Here is a 24,914-nt window from a genome sequence, read left to right on the forward strand (position 1 = left end):
CCTGGGATAACCAACATTTACTAAGAAGTAACAGAAGAGTAGCTACCCATAGAAACAAGATATAAGATTGAGTGATACCAGATTCACTGTCTCAGAAAGCGACAGAGGAGCAGCCTGGAAACAGAGTTACATGCTGCAGAGAAATGGAGTAGGTTGGGGATTAAAGAAAGCCCTGGTAATTAGGAGTTGATTGCTAACCATAACAAGAGATTTAGGAAAATGACTGGAATCAAGCCAGACTACAGTGAGTTGAAACGAGAGTAGAAAATTGAAGAAAAAACGGTAAAGAGTCTGTTTTTGAAGAGAAGGTCAGAAAAAGGTCATAGCTGAAAAGAAGGTCAGGTTAAGGACTAGTTTGCCTTTATCTGTGTCCACCACAGAGAATGCAGAACTCGCTATTATGAAGTCAAGTGAGTTACATTCATTCTTCCTGTCCTTCCAAGTCATGACCTACTGCTACAGAAGAAATAAATCTAAATGGGACATGTCAGCCAGTCTCATATAGTTCATATTATCAGTACCTTTTGTCTTTCTGCAGGAAAACAAAAAAGAAAAACATAAGAGGCCCCAAAATTCACAGAATCACTACTAATCTAAAAGAATTCTTACCTTGTTCTAAATACAAACATGTTAGTCAACCAAATTCCCATTACTTCCCACCAAAAAAGAAAAAATACAACTAAACCTAGTTATCTTGCTGAATTTATGTTTATAAAAATATTATTTCAACTAATAATGAATATATTTAATTGTCCTTCCAAATGAACCCAAGACTGCTCTCATTATCTAGAGGGTACAGAAATGCTCATCACAATGAACTAAAAAAAGTCCTCATTTTAGCCTCTGAATGGGTGGTGGGAGATCCACCTTTCTCTCCTGCACTCTAAGAGACACTAATTGATAATGAAATGATCTATAGGCAGACAGGCAGGCAAGGGAAAGTAGTTCCAACAACAAGCACATCTAACTGACTAACTGAATGACTGGCTTTTCAAAAATCGAGATTTATCTGAAATAGCACTAAATAGCGAGTGAAACAGAAAACTAAATTACCTCCCAGAATATCTCAGAATGCCAAGAATCCTTTAGTGCTTACATACACATTTTAGGCCGCTACTGCTGAACTTTATAAACAACCTATTCGGAGTACTCACTAATGAGTTCTTGATATTCATAGATTACATTAGCATATTGGAGCTTAAGAATATCAAGTACTATGATTAGAACTATATTATGTTAAAAATAGATAGGCATATGTGGTATAGCCATACAATGGAATGCTACTCAGCAATAAAAAGGAACAAACTACTGAATACACCACAATGTGAATCAATCTCAAAATCATTATGCTAAGTGGAAAAAAAAGCCACGCCAAAAACAAGAGTGCATGTCATATGATTTCATGTATATAAAATTCCAGAAAATGCAAGTGAATCTGTAGTGACAGAAAGCAGATCAATGGCCGCCTGGGGACAGAGCGGAGGAAGGATTGGATTACAAAGGGGAAGCAAGAAACCTTTTAGGGGTATTGGAAACGGCTGTCTTCATTATGGTGACGGTATACAATGTCAAAACTGACCAAATTGCATATTTCAAATATATGCAGTTTAGTGTACTTCAATTAATCATCAATAAAGTTAAAAAAAGATTCAAGCAATTGTTTAACTTTCCCATAAAATATCTGTATAACACTTTAAAGCAATATTATTTACATGTGAACAAAGAATAGACTAATAATAAATGATTGTTTTTAAACGGGTTAATATGTCTAAAAACACTCAGAACAATGCCTCACCCATATAACTGTGATATAAGTATTTAAAGAAAGAGGGATAAGGAAGAGAACAAAACATTAAAATAGTTGTGATAAAATGACAGAACTATAGTCCATCGATTTTTATTCTGTATTGTCCTCGGTATATACTGTTTTTTCAACAGAGTTTGGCCTTTTGTATTTGAAGTTTTACAAGCTTCTGGTTTGAGATGTCACTGGACTGAGACCCCTCACTCCCACTTACCTCTTTGTCTCTATCCTTTATTTCCAGAACTGTACAGGTAAAGACCGAGGCAGAACATGCCCTAGGTCCGGTGCCTGTCATGTGCTGCTTACCACGGAAGAACCACAGACAGCTCTGCTTCTTTAAAATTCTAAAAAAAATTCTCCCAATCAAGAATCTAGTAGAGACAGAATGAGATCCCCTCAGTTGATTAGCATAGCACGAGAAGAAAGTTTGCCAGACAACAGAAATTGGACTAGGGACTGCACAGACACCTCATCCTTGACAGAAGAGGAACAACAGCCACCCACACACCTGTGTGTGGATAAAACACAACAGTACAGAGAGCTCTCCTTGTTAAAACAGGTGTGACACCAACGTCTACCCTGGAGGAGGAGATAGATTTCTGAAATGCATGAGAAAGGGATTACTACCTTGGGAAAAAGGAATAATCTAAAAATGATTGACTAAAGGAGAAAAAATTATAAATAGCTGCTTGGTGCACTTAAGATTCAGTGCACAGCCTCCTAGCATCAGCTAGAGAGAGTGTACGTCTAGACCAGCTCCTGGCAGGCGGAGTAGGAGGCAGTGGGGTCCAGTGGACGGTGAGGTCTCTGGAGACAAATGTATCCCCACCTGTGGCTCGTGAGCTTTGCCATCTTTTGCAAGTTATTAACGGCCTTCGAGCTTCAGTTTCCTCATCCCTAAAAGCAGAAGTATGGATTGCTGTGAGGATTACTGTTAATATAAATAAAATATTTCACACATTTAACTGCTCAATAAATGGTACTTGTTATCAAGAAAATCGAAGCTAATTAACTGATGAACTATTAGAATTAACGAGACCCGCTCTGTCAGAGACTAGACATACAATTAATTTTCAAAAACCAATGGCTTTTCAATATATCAGAGAAAAATCAATTAAAAGGTGAAATGGTCGGGGCAAACTGCCATACAAAATAGTAACAAAAAATACTTAGAAATACAAAGACTATGCCAGGGAGAAATACAGAATGCCTCAAACGCTGAAGCAGACTATGTCTGCAAATGTGAAGATAATACTGTAAAGAGGACAATTTTTCCCAAATAAATGAAGAGATTTAACAGAATCCAACAGAAAATTCCAGTGAGATTTTTAACTTTTCAAAATTATTCTGAAGTTGAACTGGAAGACTAAATGGAGTGAGAATAGCTGAGAAATCTCTAAATGAAAGAAAAGCAAAAAGTGTCATATAAAATCATATTATAAAACTCCATGCAATCTTGGTACAAAAAAAAATCAATAGTATAGAAAGTAGTCCAAAAAAATCAAATAAATGTTTGTGCAGGTATGTATACTATAATGTGCCATATATCATACATAAAACAAGAAATTATAGGGCCGGCCCCCTGGCTTAGCGGTTATATGCATGCGCTCTGCTGCTGGCGGCCCGGGTTCAAATCCTGGCGCGCACCGACGCACTGCTTCTCCGGCCATGCTGAGGCCGCGTCCTACATACAGCAACTAGAAGGATGTGCAGCTATGACACACAACTATCTACTGGGGCTTTGGGGGGAAAATAAATAAATAAATAAAATCTTTAAAAAAATAAAATAAAACAAGAGATTATAAAGAAAAAAAATATATACATATATATACCGACACAATAGATGGCAGAGAAAACAAATCAATGGAGAAACAATGAATTATGAATTGTTCAAAATACTATTTGTGAAAACTGGCTATTCAGAAAATAAAGTCAGAGGCTTACTTTACATCAAGCACTGAATAAAATTCTAAACGAGTCAAAATGTGGGAATAAATTCACAGCATATTGTTAAATGTAAAAAAAAAAAAAACGTAGATTACCAAACCATACGTGCAGAATATTCCCATTTTGTAAACAAACATGTATATTCACAATGAAATATACGCAAAGACATTTGATACATTGATAGAGGCAGCATATTCTGATGGTTAAGAGTGTGGACCCTGGGCCCACAGCCTGGGCTCACAAGTAACTTAACCATGCTGGAAGTATGAGGACCGACCTCATTAGAGTTTGGAGGATGAATAAATAAGTTAATAAATGAAATGCCTTAAAATTGTACCTGTCTGTTGTTCTTTTTATTTATTATTCCTATTACAAATGCTAAGATATTAAGAGTGGTGTGCGTATTTGGTGGGATTATGGGTGTTTTTACGGCTTTATTTTTCTAGAATGCACACATATTGCTTTTAATTTTTAAAAGGTCAAATGTAAAACATGAAACCATAAAGAATTAGAGTAAATGCTGTTAAATTTATCTGCTCTTTAAATAGAGAAGCACTTCCCTAGCATACCAAGCTCAAATATGTTTAAGCATCTACTGTTATTTTGGTTCAAGTTATTTCCTAGTATGCATTATTGATATGCTCAAGAATTATCAAACAGAAGTCAGCATTAAACTTACATTTCAAATGGTCAATTCTTCCCACTCTCAATCTTAGGATGTTAAACACCAAATGGCATTGTTTTATGTTTACACTGTAGCAATCTTAGAACAAAGTGCTAAGGACGGTAGATTAATAAAGAATGTGTCCTAGAACTGAAGCACCCAGGATAAAGATTCATCTTCTCACCTGTTATAGTAGGAATGTATATAACCTTGAGCAGTGACCCAGACCAGCAGTCTGCTCAAAACAGAAACCCTGCAACTTTCAGAATACAAAGAAGCAGCTCATGGCTCTACAGATACAAAACACCTTCTTGGATGAAATAAATTCTGCATTCTTCTGTCTACTACCCACCAATCCTAATCGTGTCCTCTAAATGAGCATTATACCAATGCCTCTTATACATGACCGCACTTAACGTATATGAAGTTCACTCTCGTGACCCCCTTAAGTCTTCTCAAGCTAAACATGCTCAATTCCTTTGATCAGTCCTCAAGTATTTGGACATACTTTCCAAACAGTTCATCTTCCTAATTGGCACCTCAAGCAAACATCTCCCTATGTCAATGTCCCTCTTCAAAAACCGCACCTAAGTTTAACTGCCGACCTAAGCTAAATATCTACCTTCTATGAGTCAAGCACTCTGCTAGTATTAATAGAGCCTAAGATATCACCCCCATCCCATCATGACTTTTAGCAGCCACATGACATCTGTGGCTTCAAAAGTACTTTTAAGGAAGATTTCCTCAGCCTATGCTTGAACATCTAAATTACAGAACCAAAGAGGACAGTCTACATTTAAAACAATTATGTTTGCCCATTATTCTAGTCTTTCAAAATCATCTTGAATCCCAATTCTGCTTTCCAACTCATTAGGCATCTTTCCCAGCTTTCTGACTTTACAAAATTTGGTTAAGCCTTTTCAAAACCAAAGCATTGATTAAATCAGTAACAGAACAGAGATTAAATACTAAGACCAAAGATACTGCATTGGAGACCTTCCTCTAGCTTAGCATCAGTTCCTTAAATTAATAACTTGAGGGTTTGTTCAAATAGCCAAGAGTCCGCCTAGTTATACCATCATTAGGCATATACTTCTGCATCTTGTCCACAAGGATACAACGACATTTTGAATGCTTACTTCACATCAAGAACCACCATGTCTGTATCATATTCCAGATTTACTGGTCATCCACCACTTCAACCCTCAGCCAGCTCTGTGCTATCACTCTTTACAGGCTGCGGCTTTTCAGTTGCATTCTCAATCAGTTCTCGCTCTGCTTGCTTCTTAAATGCTGGCATTTTCCTGAGCCCTCTCCTCAACACACCGCTCTTGCTCTGTGCTCTGAGCCTGGGTGACCTCATCAACACCAGTGGCTTCAAGTACCTCTTCTGTGCTCATGGCTCCCAAGGTTCCTCTTGGTTGCACTCCTGAACATCCAACTATCTCCGGGAGAGCACTGTTTGGATGTCCCACGGGCACCTTAACCTCGGGATGCCAGAAATGAACTCATCCTCTTTCCTCCAGCCATCTACTCCTCCTAAATTTTTAATCTCAATGAAAGGCAGAACATCTACTCAGTAGCTCAAGGCAAAAAAAACCTAGAAGTCATGGCAGACTGAAATTTATCACTCAGTTGTCAAATCCATCTCCTCCCTCCCCCTCCGTTCTCACTGTCAGTTGCTTAGCTCTGACTTTTATTTTTCCTCCCCACGGGACAGGCAACAGTTTCCCAACTGATCTTCCTGCCTCCAATATGATCTGCCTTTTGCCTTCCTCCACTCACAAACAGAATAATCTTTCCAATCTGATGTCAGTGGTCCCCACAGCTTTCCTCAACAGACCTCAGTCTCTGCCTTCTTCATAATCCAGTCATCTCTTGCCGCTCCCAGCTATGTGCCTTCACTCTAGCCCTTGAAATGATCATATGATTTAATTCCTCTGTTATACAACCTATTTTCTTTGATTGAGATATGCTGGCCTCTGTGCATCCTGTAAAGCACTTCTAGAAATCTTTGAAAGCTCAGCTCAAACGGCACTTTCTCTGAGACCAGGGCTCCTTTGCCTGACTTAGTTGCCCTTCTCTGTGCTTCTATATAACCCTGTGCATCACCCCATCACAGACTTAACCCACCTGTGCTATAATCATAAACTCACATATTGTTAGTTTTCCTATGAGAGAAATACATGATATGAACTGATTAAATGCTATGAACAAATAAATATGAATGGCTACTGAAAAAGAAGTAACAGAGAATGAAGTAAGGCTGTCTTGAAATTTCAAAACACACTCAGAATAAAAACCGTCAATCCAAGCCCAAGAATTCTTGGTCACTTTGCAGTTGCTTCAGTGTTTTTCTCAGCCAAACACATGGAAGACTCCAAATATTACAGGAATTTAATAAGGTTCTATGTACCAAACCTTAGCTTTTAAAAATTAAAATTTATTCCTATTTAATATGTTAAGGGAAATAATTCCACATACATTTTTGTGGTTTAAATAACTAATTGCTTTCTCTGGGTATTATATTATCTCAAAACACGTAGACAGGAAAAAAAATCTAGGGAATATATTTGTAATGTATACTTGTTACCCTTACTATACTAAGAGCTCAAATACACAAGAAAAATAAAGAAAATACCTACACAGAAAAAGAGAAATACAAAAAGCTAAGTGACATGAAAAATATGGACCCTCAGCAGTGATTAAAGAAATGTAAATTACACCAATGAGATACCATTTTCCACCATCAAATTAGTAATGATTAATAAATAATTTTCAGTATTGGCCAGAGTATAGTTCATATCCTTCTACCTAAGATTTCTGCTGCAAGTAATCTATCTTCAGTAATCAGAAATTCAGACAATGTTTTGCATTGTTGTTATAACATATTTATACTACAAATAATTTAAAACAACCTAAGTGCCCAAAATTAAATTTACTTATTCATTCAACAAGCTTTTTATTCATTAAGCCCTTACTATGTATCAGGCATTGTTTGAGTTGCTAGGGATACAGTAGTTTATTAAAAAAGAAAAAGAAAAATACTGTGTTGTCTTTATGGAGCTTACAATTTATTGGGGGGATCATAAAAACAAAATAAAGAATTAAAATATATATTATGATGGATGCTGAAAAGTGCTATGGAGACAAATAAAAGCATGAAATGGGGATAGAGAAGAGGAAATTGCAATTTTAAATAGGTGGCCAGAGAAGGACTTACTGAGATGACAATTGAGTAGAAACCTGAAGGACATGAGAGAAAAAGCCAAGCAAATACCTGAGGGAAGAGAGTTCCAGGCAGAGGAAAGAGTCAGTGCAGAGGCCCTGAGAAAGGAGCTCCCGCAACACATTCTAGAAAGAGCAAGGAAATTGGGAAGGCTGGAGCAGAATGAAAAATGGGGAGAGTAATAAGTGATGACATTAGAGGCTTACTGGAGGCCGGATCTTGATGTACCTTATAAGCCACCATCAGAGCTTTGGTGTTGAATGAAGCCTTAGAAGAGTTTTGAGCAGAAGAATAAGTTTTTGACTTATGTTTTAATGTGATCTCTTAGCTGCTCTGCTGAGATCAAAGTGAAGGAGATCAAGATGGGAAGTTACAGCAACAATCCAGGAAAGATACGACGGCGGTGTGGCCCAGAAGGTCCAAGCAAAGTAATGAGAAGTTCTGACTCTGGCTATTTTGAAGCAGAGACAAGAGGGTTTGCTGATAGATTGGATCTAGGATGTGGGAGAACAAGAAGCCAGTGGAGACCCCAAAGTTTTAGGCCTCAGCAACTGGAAGGGAGGCATTGCCATTAAAGGAAAGGGGAAGACTGCATAGGAGTAGGTTTGGGGTGACGTCAGGTTTGTTTTCTATCCAACTGGAGACATCAAGCTTGTGCTTTTCGGGAATCCAGGGGATGGTCCACACAAGAGATGTACATTTGAGAGCTGCCCATAGAACAGATGGTATTTAAAGCTAAGAGACTGGATGACATCACCAAGAGTGTGAGGATGACAGAAAAGACAGGAGGGTTAAGGATGAAGGCCTGGAATGCCCCAGTGTAAAGAAGTCACGACGATGAGGAGGAACCAGCAGAGACTGAGAAGGGTCAGAGTAGGGTAAAGAAATACAAGAGTGTGGTGTGCCTGAAGCTAAGTGCAAGTTTCAGTGGTGACGGAGCAATCAACTGGGTCCAGTGTTTCTAATAAGGCAGCTAAAGACGAGGAATGCCAGCTGGATTTAGTGAAGAGAAGGTCATTGCTGGACTAGAAAAAAAGAGTTTTCAGTGAAATGGTGAAATGAATAGAAAAGCTAAACACCCCCACTGCACACAGTCATTTTCCAACACAGCACTTATCAGCAAATGTAATTACATGATATGTAGTGGTGTTTTGATGCTGTCCCCACAAGATTATTAAGCTCAATGTGGGCAGGGGCCATATATGTTTTGTTCAACATTTTACTGCTAGTATCTGGTACCTAAGTACACAATAAATATGTGTTTAACATTAAAATATTACATATAATTTAGATTAAGAAGGGCAAAAAGGGATGAGAATTACCCATGGTTTCTTCAGAGGGAAGGAAAAGGCAACCAAAATTTGACTGGTGTTTTCTGATAATAAAGAATTATTATAAGATCCAAGACATTGCTGAAGAACACACTATGGTAGGAAAACGTGCCACTCTATACTATGCTCTGCTATTTCCATCCCTTGTGCTAAAATACGACACTTCACGGATCTGTCAACTCTTAGTTTTACATTGTAAATATTGATGGTGTGAATACTTGCTCACATTTGCCTAAAACATGAGAAATGGTTCTGAGCATAAGAACTTGAAATAGAAAATTCACCTCCACAACCATAAGAGGCAAGATTAATCTCGTTAACTGCTTGAAAACAGAGGTTGAGCGCTAACTCCTTCAGCAACAGTGTGGCTTTAGAATCTCTGACACCCTCACCCACAGCCCATGACCTTCAGAGACTTCCTGCAGAAAGGATATTTCTCAACTATTCCCATCAGAGTCTGAAACAGAAAATATGGCCATTTACAAGTCTTCTGATTTATGTGGACTTGGAAGACCTAATTTCTTACCAAATCTAGGAGGGCTATATAATAAAATTCTACTCTATCACCACTGCCTCACCTCCCAGTTAATCCTCAACCTCTCCCCACCACTCCACAGGAACCACTCTGGCATTGAGCACCAGTGACCTAATTGTCAAGTTCAACCCTCTCTTTTCAGTCCTCATCTTATTTGAATTTCTTTGGGCATTGACATCACAACCATCCATTTCTTCTTCAAAGGCTTTTCTCCTTTCTTCCTTTTTTTTTTAATTTTATTTATTTTTGTGTGTGTGTGAGGAAGATCAGCCCTAAGCTAACATCTGCCAATCCTCCTCTTTTTGCTGAGGAAGACTGGCCCTGAGCTAACATCTGTGCCCATCTTCCTCCACTTTATATGGGACACTGCCACAGCATGGCCTGACAAGCGGTGGTCTGTGCACCCCGGGGACCGGAACCCGGGCCGCCAGCAGCGGAGCGTGCGCACTTAACCACTACGCCACAGGGCTGGCCCCTCTCCTTTCCTCCTAACTCCATACTGTCACATTTCCCTTATACCACCCATTACTAACATGTCTCCTTTGTGTACCACTTGATTTCTGCCCCCTTTTAATGTTGGTAAAACCCAAGTCCTATCTTTCGTCCTTTGTTCTCACTCCCTGAATGATCTCAACCAATCCAGTGGTTTCAACCATGCCTTTCATTCAAGTGATTCCCACATCTCCACACCAGCCCAGACCATGCCCCTGAGCAACAGGGCTTGATACCCAACCGCCTACTGAACAACTCTCTGAAAGGCGCCCTCTCCAGAACCCAGCTCTTTATCTTGTCTTGTTCACATGCCTCCTCATGGAGGTTAGAGGCACTCTCTTCTAACCAAGCCAGAACCTTTCATTCCCTCACCCTCCACATTCACTTACTATCAATTCTATCTTCTAACATGATGCCCTCTTTCCATCTTCACTGCTACTCCTTAATTGAGGTCTGTCATCCTTTACCTGGTCTATTGCAATTGCTGCTAGTAGGCTCACCTCTTTCTATTTCCCACCCCTCTAATGTGGCCTCACTAAAGCATATTTTATTACTCTTGGTTTTTAAATCCTTCTACTGCTCCCCATCACCTACCAAATGAAGAGCAGCTTCTCAGCATGACATAAGATCAGGCTTCTGCCTGCCTCTCAGACTCATCTCTCATTCAGCTCCTCATAGCGCACTGTACTCCAGTTATAACCAATTATAACCTAATGCTGTTTTGTGTTTCTGCCCTTTTTGAATCTCTGCTCTACACTAGAAATGTCTTTTCCCCCAAACTAGCCCACGCTCTTATCTGACCCTTGTCTGCTTGGCAAATTCCTGCTCATCTTTCAAGTCTCACTCACTTCCTCTGTAGGGCCTTTTCTGATCCTCCCCACTAGATCTGACTGCCCCTTTCTTTTCTAATGGCACCAAATCACTTCATTACAATTGTCTGTTTACATAGTCTCATCCTCACCCAATTAAGTTTATATTTTTTTAATTTGTAATTTCATATCATCTGACATTTTGCCTGGCACATAGTATAAGCTCAATAAATGTGGAATAAAACTGTTGGCAAAAAGTCATCATTCAGTCAAGATTTAGAGAGACCAGTAGAATCGTGCATGTAGGATTTTAGAGCAGTGAACTACAAATCAAGCTATTTTGTGATTTAATTTTCCAAATTTAAATAATGCATACAAAATCCATTTAGTTCTGTTCTTTACTCTCATGCACTTTCTCTTCTAATACTTGACTCCAACTCTGAATCATCTGTTAGCCTTTATCTCTTTTTTCTCTGGCAGCCCCTTCAAGTCCTATTATTCAATGAGTAAAAAATTCCATTCCATTCAATTCTTGGATAAGCCTATCCTCTGAACCTCTGAAGTCTCACTGTATACCCTTCCTGAAATATCAGGATGTAGGTCTACTAATCTAGCAATAATCAACTCTCATCTTCAGAGATTTTTTTTTCCTTTAACTTATATTAATCTTATCCCATTCTCACTATAAATATAGGCAGGTCAGTTTTTTTTGTTTGTTTTGGTTTTTTTTTTGTGAGGAAGATCAGCCCTGAGCTAACATCCATGCTAATCCTCCTCTTTTTGCTGAGGAAGACCGGCTCTGAGCTAACATCTATTGCCAATCCTCCTCCTTTTTTTTTTTTTTCCCCAAAGCCCCAGTAGATAGTTGTATGTCATAGTTGCACAAAGGCAGGTCAGTTTTTATCACCATCATTTTATAAGTGAAAAACAGATGCCAAGAAACCCAGAGGATACTTATCCTTCATAAGTTCCCCCATAAAAAACCTGAGCAATATTAATTCTGTACTTTCTGATGTCCAGTCCTCATATTTTTTTTTCTTTAAACGCCATTTACCAAAATCACATCCTATTGTTGTCCTTCATCTGCTGGCACATTGGCTTCACTTTTATTTCTGTCTCCCAAACTACAGCCTTCCTGTTTGTGCCTGTGTTTCCACCCTGCTGATATGATCACCAGCTGAACATTCCAAAGCAATCATTTGTCTCCCCTTTTCAACGCCATAATCCAATGACTTTGACAAAGGAAGCTGTATGTTGTGAGTTTCACCCCCGAGTCCAATCTTCTGCAAAAATCTTAGTGAAACTCTACCCATAACCCAGTTGTCTTTTTGAAGGGCCTTTTCTCCAACTCAGGCAATCGTAACTAGATTACTCCCAGGTCAATTTGCTGTGTTTCTTGTCCTTTTCCTTTCATTGCTTTCCTCTAAAACCAGGCAAGGAAAATGAGTAACTTAGTTAAACGTGACTACTTCTATAAAAACAGTGATAAATGAGGATGAGACTCAAACTACTGGGGAAAATGAGGTTTAGAATTACCTGCAGATTTTTCCATACTCTGCTTCAACATTCTCCATATTATTAAGGGTTGGCTTTAGTTTCCAGCCTCAGACCTCCTCACTTTAACTGCTCTCATTCTCCTCCCCGCCACATGGTGCTGTCCCTTACAGTGAGGCACCTCCTTTTCTGTTAACAAAGAGTGGAAAGGGATAAACCGGGAGGAGTGGACACAAAATAGTTACTTTAACTGTGCCTTGGTTCACAGGAGTTTGGTCCACATTTCCACAGCTATACCTCAGAGGAAACTCCCTCCCTACCCATAAGCACAAGCAGACCCTTACCCTCAAATCCTGAAAAACACCTCCCCTTCTCAGTTTCCTCTTAAAAATAATGTCAGAGAGAAACGATCAATTCTACAAATTAGCTCAGCTGATTAGACCAGATGCCAAGGAGCAGATTCATCCCCTGAGAGGCCACTTGGCCTCTCCTAGTTCTAAAGGAACCTCTAACTCCCAGTCAATCATCTTACAACTGTTTGTCAGTCATCAGGAAGAATATAAATGGATCTGTGCATCGCCAATTCTAAAAACACAACTAGCCACAGGCAGGCTCAGTAGCATCCTCCCATATATTTTATTTATTCCCATTTTCAGAGGGAAAGTTCAAACTTGAGACCTCAAGGGATTGAGTCCCATGCAATTTCTAAAGACAGTGCAACGAGGAGCTGGGATTAATTGAACACAGGCTTCCTGAACCTTCTGTCATCTCCCTGCCTCTCATTTCAATTTTCCTGTCTTAGGTTGCAGACTCTTACCCCATTCTTTCTGGGTATACATGTGTAGAACACGTGCTCATCTAAAGGATCAGTCTAGTTGTAGTGACCAAAAGCATCACCCCCCAGCCCTGACTTTCACCTGTTTCAAGTAGATTCTTCATTACTAAGGATTAATGTTAAAAGAAGTTTAACACTTTTCACTTCAGAAGAGAAATATGTCTGCACATTGGGGCTGAGGGTTAGAGGCAGGGTTTAAAGTTTGTCCTGGTACAATTGTTCAACTTGAGGATGTCCAAGAAGCAGCTTTTCTGTGGAAACCTGGAAGAATGGATAATCCCAGGTGATTAATACCAGTAAACTCTGAAATTAAACACAGCTGTTTGCTGTGATTTCCCCAATGACAACACTACTGTGTGCTCGTACACATGCCTTCCATCTGATGCTCTTTCATTTCCGTCTGTCTTGGGACTTGTACTGTGGGAGAGGAAGATGAAATCCATGGATGATAGACGATGCTTAGAATGCAGATATTCTATACTTCAAGCCTGGGCAAAATTCAAAAGTGACAGCATCATACACAACAGAACAGGGTCTGGCCTTTCTTCCCAGAGGGGCAATGGTTAGCTAACCTATTTTTGCTTCATAAATTAAAATGACCCATCATCCTGACTCCTAGCATTCTTCCAAAAACAGTATCCACTCTTCACACCCTCCCCAACATAATCACTCAAAGTAGGTCAGAAATGTGGCTTCCTTCCCCTCATTGATTTTCATTAAGAGGATGAACTTCTGGAACACTAAAGAGAAAGATAAACATCCAACATAAGTACCAATGACAACCCCTGTAAATTTTTGGCACACTAAGTCCAGTTCCCCTAAAAGCAGAAAAAAATCCCATCACCCATAATTTATCCTTCTTGGCTGTATATCAACAATAATCTCAAGCTATAAAACACACAGTCGCAGCAACACTTCACCCAGATGATGAACACCTCCCAAAAGGAGCATATTCACTCTGTCTTTTCTAATTTTCTAGATCACCAACCTGCCTCTTCCCTAAGTACACACTTTTTTTTCTTCCTAATTCATATCCTTATTGTGCCAGAAGGACGCCAAGTGACACCACACACTGGGCTTAGCAAATCCCCAGGACCTTATCAGGAAGCTGAGTGCAGGGGAGTAGGAATAAGGGGTTTGTAGAGACAGGGGAGTGGAGAAGGGGGAGGAGGGGAGGAGCGGGAAACCCTTCTGCGGCAGTATCTGGCTCTCCGGAAAAGCTGTGAAGAGACGGGTCCCCAGATCCCACTGGCGGGGCTTCCCCAGTCTCCTCCCCTTGCTGAAATCTTTTCCTCGGCCCCAGGTCCTCAAGCCTAGCACTCCAAAGAGGGCGCCGCAAAGTCCTTCAGAGCCCTGAAAACACACGAGCGCAAACAGAAAAGCATCACCCGAAAGACAGCAAAACCACACAGCCTCTCCCATCCAGCTTCCCGGGGCAGGCAACTTCATCTCTTGAAGCAAACGAAAACCTCTGTCCTCCAAGGAAGGAAAGAGGCGATGGCAGGGAGCAATAAACAGACGCCACCCTCACCCCTCATCCTCCGCTCCCTCCTCTCCCTTCCCCCCGCCCCCGCAAACTCCAGGTAAAGGACCAGGTGCGGCTCACCTCCTGGCAAGGAGGAAGCGGGCGGCTGGCGGAGGAGGGCAGGTCCCCAGCCCAGGCCGCCTGGCAGCCGGCGAGCGCCCAGCAGCAAATCCAGGCGGGGCTCCAGGGCGGCGAGAGCCCGCCGCGGGGCGCCCCCGCCGGCCGCCCGCGGCCCCTCCCCCGCGCCGGGCCCGGGGCGAGGAGCAGCATCTCCGTCCCGCTGCGCTCGGCCGCCGGCAGGAGGGCAGCCTCCCCGGGTGGGGCGCGCTCCGGCTCCCGGGCCGCGAGGGCTGCGCGCTCCGCTCGCCGCTTGCTCGCCCACCGCCCGTCCGCCCGCTGACAGCTCGGCTGCGCTCGCGGCCCGGGCAGCCGGCGCCCGTGCTCCCGTCACGCCGGAGGGAGGGACCGCGGGGCGCGGGCGCGGCGCGGGGGCGGGACGCGGGGCGGGGACGCGGGAGCCGGGGAGCAGGTGGCGCGGGCGGGGGCTGCGGCCCAGCCGAGCGGGTCCTGAGGGGCTGCGCGCAGCCGGGGCGGCAGCCTCGTTCCGCCGTGGAGGCGAGAGACACCGGGGGCCCTCTGGAGTGTCTCCTATGCCCAGTCCCCTTGGCCCACGAGGAGGGGCGCTCCAGGGCTGAAGCCAGAGTAAAATACAAGACATCAGGACGTTGTTTTCCGGCGGTGGGTCTTTAAAATTTCCCCACTTCTCGCATCACACGCAAGCACACAGATGGCCCCAGGAACAGCCCTTCGTAAGGATCCGAGTTGGCCAGCGTCAGATCCAATTTTTAGGTCATTAAGATTTGCGTGAAATGGGGGGGAAAGGAAATGAAATATCGATGCAGTTTGTGACTCAGTTTTCTCACCTAGTTCATGAAAATAATAACAATACCTAACCATAGGGTTGTTACCAGGATTAAATAAGTTGAGGCACATAAAGCACTGGAAGAGTGCCTGGCAAGCAGGAGGTGCGATATGTGTCGGTAGTAGTTACCATAATTATTGCTGCTATTGGCGTTATTTCATGGGGATAACGTGCAACCTTGGGCAAGTAAGCCCCTTTGTTTCTGAAGCAAGCATTTTCTTCATCTGTACAATGTCTAAAGTTCTGTGAATGACCGAGTTATCCTGTTGTTCAAAAGGAGCACCCAAATTTCTGATAATTGAGTACCTGGAGAAATCTACCTGGCCGACTCAATGTAAGTTGACTTGAATTTGTCTGTGGCACTGTCTCTAATGTCCTTTTAATTAACATTTCCACATGAAACATGAAAGTTTTATTCTCTCTCATGTGTGTGTGTGTGTTCTGATTATAACAATAATGCATGTTTATCATTAACATTTTGAAAAATATTTAAGAGTATAAAGAAGACTATAAAAATCACTAGGGATACCACCACCCAGAGATGACATTATTAATGGTATTGCATTAGCATCTTGAGGAATTTCCTTCCTGGTGTTTTAACTGTGTGTCCTGCAAAACTGGAATTATAATTTGTAACCTGCTTTTATATTTTCCTTAACAACATGAATATTTTCTCAAGTTTATTAAAGTCACTGACAACAGCTTTAATAACTGTAAAATATATTCTACTGTTTGGATACACATAATTTACTCTTAGATATTAGGCATTGTTTCTCAAGTATTCAATGTTATAAATAATTCTAAAATGAATGCACATGATACATAATATGTGCACTCATCTCTTTTTAATTTTCTGTGATGCCTTTCTAGAACTGAAATCATTGGATCACCTCCTGTGTGTATATTTTTAAAGTTTTTGATGAATAGTGCACAAATTCCTTCCAAAAATTTTGTATCAATTGTTACCAACAGTTTGAGTGTTTGTTTCACAGCATTCTAGATTGTAATACTTCAGATATTTGCCGTTTTGGTAGAAGAGAAAATTTCTATCATTTTAGTATTTTTTAAATATATTTTTATAATTAGTAATGTTGAATAATTTTTCATATATATTTACTGACTATTTATATATTTCCTTCTCTTGTCAGTGTGTGTGAATTTTCCACTGGCACTCTTTGGCCATTTTTCTATTGAAGTTCCATCTTTTGTTATTGATTTGTAAGCAATCTTTATAAGTTTTGTGTATTACACCTTTGTTTACCATATATGTCACAAATACTTTTCTCAGTTTGTACTCTTCCTTTTAATTTTGTTTCTGGTGACCTTTTTTACAGAAGATTATCATTTTTATATACTGAAATATAGCAACATTTCCTTGTGTAATTTCTTCCTTTGTTTTATGTTTAGAGGTACCTGTACCTCTGCAAGTTCATATAGATGCCAATTTTTTCTTTCTTTTTTTTTTCTGGGAAAGATTCACCCTGAGCTGACATCTGTTGTCAATCTTCCTCTTTTTTTTTTCCCCTCCACAAAGCCCCAATACATAGCTGTATATTCTAGTTGTAAGTCTTTCTAGTTCTTCTATGTGAGCCGCTGCCACAGCATGGCTACTGACAGACAAGTGGTGTGGTTCTGCACCAGTGAACTGAACCCTGGCCGCAGGAGTGAAGCTCACCGAACTTTAACCACTGGGCCATCAGGACTGGCTCCCAATTTTTTCTTATTTTGTTATTATTTTCTTTTTATATATATTTTTATTCTTTAATCCATCCAGAATTTGAGTCAAATTGTATTATATTTTTGCCATCTAAGCGAGACCTGACAACATGACTAATGGATTTCTTTCTTTGTCAAAATAAAGGTCACCCCAGTCAATGCACCTAGGATAAATAACAATTACAGATTTTCCCAAGTGGGACAATTGGCCTCTGTTGGTAAATAATTTTCTCATAGGACTCTTACCTATAGAAAACATCTTGACCTGGGCTAATTAAAACCAGCATACAGACTAATAGAGAAAGGAAAATTCCAAGAAAACTCTACAGTTCCTTTATTCCTGTTATTTTAGAATCTAAAAACATATTATTCAAAGAGTTTGTGATTATCTGATCAATAACTTTACTCTTAAAAGTCAAGTTTTTTTAAAGTACTTTAATAGAAAATTCTTAATGGAATTTTAGGGGGGAGGGGTTGAACTATGAAGGTTTAAAAAGTTTAAAGTCACTAGATGGCCATCAGTTTTCCACTTTATTTTGTGCAATATGTACCTGAAAATTGAACCAAATTAACAATCAACAAAAGCCATAGCTATATCCAAGTGATGCTAAACGCATAGATTTGTTTTATTTTCTTTTTTAACTTAAAGCAGATTGTGGTATAAATAACCCCAATTTTTTAAAGATTGTCTAAGCACACAAAGTTTAGGAAAAAAATCTGAATGAATTCAACTAGCACATTTTAAAAAAATCAGCTTCAAACGATCAAAATGAAAACATTAATGGAAAGTGTTTTCTGTATCTAATAAGCAAAGACATAATTTTGACAAGTGTATGTTGTGGGTTATACACTCAGGAGAAAAGGTATTTCTGGAGAGCAATTTGACAATATATATTAAGTGCCTTTAATATGTTTATACCTTAATTCAGTAATTTTTACTTCCAGGACTCTAATTTAAGGAACCAATAAGTAAGGAACACAAAATTTCTGTACAAGAATGCTCACTATCATCTAATACAATTAAAAATAAAATAATCTAAGTGCCCCAAAATAGGGAAATGGCTAAATGAGTTATGCTACTTCATAAGGTAGGATTATGTAGACATTGAAAATTATATTTTCAGGAGAATACTAAAAGAACTGAGGTAATATGATCATACAATGTTAATGTAAAAAGGCTGGAAATAAATCTTAATAAACAGTATATTCCCAAGTATACTGCATGTTGGGGAGGGGGAGTTAAGTTGCTTTATGGAAGGAATATAACTAGAAGAAAATAAACCTAACAGTTAGCTGTGATCTTCTTTTAATGGGGGCCTACAGGTTTTTCCTTTCATTTTTACAGATATGTTTTTAATTTTTCCATAATTATCATATATTATTTTTATAATCATTGTGAATTACTTTAAAAGTTTCTGTCCTTTGAGGCCAGTGAATCCTACCCTAAGAAATCATCAAAGATGTCTGCAAAAATGTAAGGACAAAAATATTCACCAGTGTTATTTGTAAAAGAAAATAAATGAAACCTAAATAGCTAATACTAGGGAAACAGTTAAGTAAACAATGATACTCAATGGGACGTTATCCCAACACAAAGAATTGTTTTATGAAAAATGTCTGACAGAGAGCAAAGCTTTAATGAAAATGCTTTCAGTTAAATGGGAAAACACATGATATAAAATTTATACACGATAGATACATTCAATATAGTAAAAGTATAAAACATGGACAGAAGGATATGACCCAATTTCAGGACAGTGATTGCCTAGAGGAAAAGAAAGCAGAGTGGGATGGGATAGGAAGGAGTGTAAAAGGCACTTCGCTTGCACCTCTAATACTTTATTTCTGAAAGAAAAGAAGGATGAAAGGGAGGAAGGAGATATCTGAAGTAAATATGACAAAATGTAACATTGTTTTGTTGGGGGTTCTGGAGGGTAATTATTATAACAGCTAACTCTTACTGAGCACTTAATAGATAGATACCACCACTGTTCTAAAAGCTTTACAAGCACTACTTCATTTAACCCTCAAAACAACCCTATTAGGTAGGTACTTTTATTATCCCCATTTTACAGATGAGAAAATAAAGGCAAAAGTTGCCCAGCAAGATGCAGTGTAGGGTTTCAGACACAAGCAGTCTGATTCTAGGGCTCACCCACTTAGGAGGTTAGTTTTATTACCCTCTGTATTTTTCTATATTTTTGAAATATTTAATAATTTAAATTATTACATAGAATAGGATCTTAACTAGGTTTAAAAAGTCCATATTAAAAAGACTGAAAGGATAAACCAAATGATCAATAATGGCATTTTCTGAATAATATAATATGAGTGATTTTTTTTTCCTATTTCTTTATACTTTTCCACATTTCCAATTGTTTTACAGAAAATATATATTAGTTCAATTTTTAAAACAAGAAAGCTAGGGTATATTAAAAAGGAGTATGATACTTAAACTAGTGTTCTATCATATTCTACATATTACACATCAATGGTCACTATATTTTAAATAATTTATAGGGGAAGAAGAATGAGGAATTGGGGAGGATAAATGGAGAGGATCCTACAAGGAATAAAAAAGATGATTCAAAAAGTGGAAAATAGGTCAAATGAGGAAAGGGTAAATTAGAGCCTCTTGATTTACTGTCTCTAAGTCCAGGAAAGCCTTTCACCAGTGGGATAGATCTCCCTTGCTCTCCAGTTCCTTCAAGGATCAAAATAAAACTTTTTAGTTCAAGGAGAAAATGTTTCTCTTGGATATAGAGTTGAACCTACCAGGAGAGGTTGTGGAAATATTCAAGAAGAATATGAAGTCAGACAAACTTGCATTTTAAATTGAAACTCCACTCCTCCTTACTGGCCCTTTGATATTAGGAGCATCATCCAAACTCCCTTGGCTTCAGCTTCTTCGTCTGTAAATTAGAGCTGAGTTCCTGCCATTGTAGGCTTGGTGTGCAATGCGTTAATATGCGTAGTGACTTAATGTACCTAAAGCATCACCATGCTTATCAGTATATTTGTAGCTCTTTATAAATGTTCCCTTCTTAAATTATTTCCACCAGTATTTCTCCACTGGAGGCCAAAAACCCCCAGGAAGGAGTGGAGAGAGGGGGTGCCTCCAACGTCTTCCTAGGAGATTAGGAGTTTTCTCTGAGCGTTTTTGTGTTTCGTATTTGCATTTTGTTGATAATCAGAAAACATTATATGTATATATAGAGAGAGACACACACACACATACTTTTTTTGATTACTTATATGTCAGTCTTTAGCATAAAATGTTAGTACCTTGACTTTATGATCCCAAAGTCACCTCACTCCCTGCATGCCAGCCACACCGGCCTCCTTGCTGTTCCTTCCACCTACCAGACATGCTTCTATCTCAGGGCCTTGTATTTGCTTGTTACCTCTGCCCAGACATTTCAGTAAAGACCTCCTTCTTCAGGTCTTTACTCAAATGTCATTTTCCCAGTAAGGGCCTTCCTGGCCACCCTTTCTAAAATCCCTGACACTCCCCGTCTCCCTTCCCTGCTTTCCTTTCTGCCTACCATCCTCTTGCCTGCTGCCTCTTTTACTTATTGTCTGTTTCTCCTCGCTAAAGGAAGCTCCATGAAAACAGTTTGGTTTTGCTTTTAATTGCTGTATTTCCAGATCTAGTACATAGGCGCTCAGTAAATATGCATTGCATCAATGAATGCATTATGTGATCACCATACATGAGAGCAATTAATTTTTTATTGGTAATATGAAATATTTCAGACATACAGCAACTAATTCCATAGTTTCAAAAAATTATCCGAAGATGGATTTGGGGGGAGTCCCCCAAATCTCAATTTGAGAAACAAAGGATCATTTGCAGATAAACCACTTTATCTGGTTTAAGGAGAAAAGAACTTTTTACAGAGTATTGGGTACCTTACAGAATTTCTTGGAGGGCCAGTGAACAAAGCGTGGATCTACATAGCCAGGTGAAACACAGCTAGGAGTGATACCCTACCATCCCACGGTACTGGAGCCTTCACATACCACTCTGCACATGTGATGCTAAGGACTAAACATTCAAACCTCTGTGCCTACTAGAGCAGAAAAACCAAATGCCCCTGTTGCTATGTCAGCCAGAAGAATGAATCTACGCTCATGCAGCTGCCATCTCATGTTGCTCCTTCCAAGTCTCAAGATAGTACATTTTCGTGGCAAAACCTAGTTTTAATGTAGAATCTAGCTACATTAGTCTTGGAAATGTTTTAGCTGTCTCACCTCTTTGGTTCAGGAAGGCACACTAAAAGTGGGACAGACTGGGTGTGAGTGAGTCAAACTGGAATTCCTGTAGCAGTCCACCGTCTTGCTACTCAACATACATAAACACGCTTCTTCCTGCATTAAAACTTCCAGCTCTGGTTGATGGTTATTTCTCTTCAAGCTCAGTGACAATCCCATCCTGATATCCTGAAGTCTATCAGATAAATTATAAAGTTAACTACCACCAATCCACTGTATATTAAAAACTAGGGGATTACACTCAGCAATAAAAGTGAATGCACTATTGACACACAGTTTAGACTGGGATGAATCTCACAGGCATTATGTGAAGGGAAAGAAGCCAGTCTCAGAGTATACATACTGTATGATTCCATTTATATGGCATTCTCAAAAAGGCAAAACTATTGTGATAGAAATCAAATCAGTGGTTGTCAGGGATTAGGAGGTGGTAAGAAAGTGTGACTACAAAAGGATAACCCAGGGGAGATTTGGAGGGTAATGAAATTGTTTTGTGTCTTGATTGTGATGGTGGTCACACAAATCTATATATATGTTAAAATTCATACAACTGAACACCAAAAAAATCAATTTTACTGTATGTTAATTTAAAAATTAAATTTTTTAAAAAAGCACAACCCAATGAATACTAAAATTAGCAGCCACTAAAGTTGACAATATGTTGGGTTTTGTAGACACTGATTATTTATTAATTTTGAAAAATGAGGACAACATTAATATATTATTTTATACATAGAAGAACAAAGAAGAAAATATGAGCAGGGACAATAGTTTTCATTTCCGCAGTTGCTTCTGAGTCTACCTTTGGTATTGATAACTTTCTCCCTCCAAGTTCCTCTGTGCTCAGGCAGCACCTCAGCTGGCCATGGGTCTTTGTCGAGGGGGTGGTAATCCAAAGCTTAATTCCTGAGTGGTCTGAGCCTTGGTGATCCTGCCTATATTGGGTGGCTATAATCTCCCGTTAACTTTTATCACTGGATATTACACTCCAGAGGAATCCCCAAGCTCCATCATAGAAAATCGTAGTAAACCATCATAATAAACTTTTTTTTCCTTCCTGGTCCATCGGCAGGAAAAGCCCAGAAAGGCCAAATGGCAGTCTCAACATCTCAGCATCCAGTTCAATTGTCTCCCTGGTGGAATATTTCTCCCCTGAATACTAGGACCTCCAAACTATCAGAGTCTAAAGTAACAGACTTTGGGCAGGAAAATTTTGTGGTTTGGTCATTTAGTGTAATCATGAGAAATACCACCCTCACTTGACTCCTTGGCCTCTGGACCAATGCATCCTGGTTTGGGGAGAAACAGCATTATATATTAGTCACCAGTTCAGAGAATATACTTTATCTGGAAGGACACTAATGTCAGAAGGTGTTATTTCCCAGCTGACACAGTAAATCGGTTCCTTAGATTATTCTGCTATGCCATAAACCAGGTGCTTCTGGGTGAAGGTTTTGTGGAAATACCAGTGAACCCCAAGAGCACTGGATTAATTATTTTGCTGTGAAATGAGTTTCTTGATTAAAAGCAATATTGGTGAGAAAACATAATGTAATAAGGCATGATGTAAATAAGGCATTAAGTCAACAGAAGCAACATAGTGGCCCAGGAAAACAAACCATACCCAGATTAAGTGTTTATTCCAGTGAAGATAAAACACAGTTCATTTCATAATGGAGAGGACCCAATATAATCAACCAGGAGGTAGGCTGGTTCCCTCATTATATCATACAGTATCGAGAGCTTACCACTGGTCTCTACTGCTGGCAGATTGGACGTTCAGCCATAGTAGGAGAGCCGGGTCAGCCTTGGAGAGAAGCAATCAATTTTTTATTGAGGCATGTGCAATCTTCATATGGTGGACCATTGTTTATGAGCTCATTGACACAGTCAGGTCACTGGGAAAGGAGTTGATTGACATCAACAGAATGAGTCGTCTGGTCCACCTAGTTATTGAACGTTTGGTGAAAATTCATGTGGAACATTAATATTCCCACATACTGGGCCCTTTTCAAGAGATTCATTCACATAATTCTTCCCTAATTCTCCTTATCAGCAAACCTCAAATCCTGTCCCTTCTGATTCCTTCACTATATAGCCAGACCTTTAGCTATCACCCATTAACTGGTGTAGATCTGACATCACGTCACCTTCTTCTAGGCAAAGTTCACCATAAGGTTGTACCCACTGGAGGAGTTTCCTTCTCCATTGTCCTTCAGAGCCACTCATGATTTATTTGTTAATCAATAGAAAAGCAGAGAGAATGGTCCTTGAGTTTTTCAACACACAATTCTAAGGCCAGGAAGCATGAACTGAAAATTGAAAAAGAAAAATTAAACCACTTGGAAGCAGAACATTATGCTGAATGAGATAGTAAATGTCAATACTATTTTTTCCTATGAGACACATTGTTCAAAGAATGCCCTGCAGTAACAAGCTTGTTTGTGAACAATATACCCAATATTTGCATGTCTAACTAGTACTGACATTACTTAGGACAGGAGCATTGCTGGCTATTAAAGCTGAACCATCAGAAATCCTGTGATGCAACAATTCTTTGACCATTTTATCAACTTCCCTATTTTAAAAGAAATGCAAGTATGATTGGCATGCACAGATGCTGCAAATCCGTTTACCCAAATACCTCGATAAGAGCAGTGAAGGAAATAAATTTTAGCCCTTAAAGGTCAGGGATATGCAATTCTTATTTAGTATGAGATGCTTCAGTCAAGTAATTTGAAAGAAAAGACTAGGTGACTGGACTCAGGTTTTTAAAAAGGTTTTCAATGTTAAGCCCTGTAAAGTCAACAGCTACAGAACCACAGAACCTCAGAAAAGGATTGGCCTTTAAAAGATCACTGAGCCAAGTCCCATCTCAAATCCCTGAATCCTCTATGCAACTCTCGCTCAAATGACTTTTCAAACTTAAAAAAAAAACTTCAGTGACTGAGAAATCACTACCTTCCCAGGCAGCCATCCCGCCTTTGGACAGCTCTCACAGCAAGAAAATCTTTCTTCAGGGGCGCAAAAAATCTACCTCGTTGTCATAATTCTAACTCTGGGGTCCAAACAGGGAAAGCCTCATTCCTCTTCCAATGACGACCCTTCAGAGAGCTTCCTTCTGTCATAATCCTCTCTTCTCCAGGATAAAAGGCTCCAGTTTCTTCCATCATTTTTCACATGATTTTATTTTATGTTTGCCTCAATTTTCCAGTATTTCTTTTAAAAGTAGATATTTAAACTGAAGTAATAGTATAGATTTAGTCTCTAATAGAGTAGAAGTACAATTTCCCTTATTTTCGAGAGGTTATAGTTCTATTTTTGCCATTTAATGTC

At 39.5% G+C, this 24,914-nt stretch overlaps 1 protein-coding gene across 3 annotated transcripts in view; it reads right to left on the reverse strand.

The window, feature by feature from the left end:
- The window catches only part of ELAPOR2 (endosome-lysosome associated apoptosis and autophagy regulator family member 2), a 165,872-nt gene extending 150,826 nt beyond the window's left edge, over nucleotides 1-15,046 (reverse strand). For all 3 annotated transcript variants that reach the window (XM_058524702.1, XM_058524687.1, XM_058524695.1), the window contains exon 1: nucleotides 14,747-15,046. In XM_058524702.1, coding sequence (XP_058380685.1) covers nucleotides 14,747-14,935 — 189 coding nt within the window. In that variant the 5' untranslated portion in view covers nucleotides 14,936-15,046. The remainder of the gene's footprint in view (nucleotides 1-14,746) is intronic.
- Nucleotides 15,047-24,914: the final 9,868 nt, after the last annotated feature.

Source organism: Diceros bicornis, chromosome 3, assembly GCF_020826845.1.
Source record: "Diceros bicornis minor isolate mBicDic1 chromosome 3, mDicBic1.mat.cur, whole genome shotgun sequence".
Classification (NCBI taxonomy): Eukaryota; Metazoa; Chordata; class Mammalia; order Perissodactyla; family Rhinocerotidae; genus Diceros; species Diceros bicornis.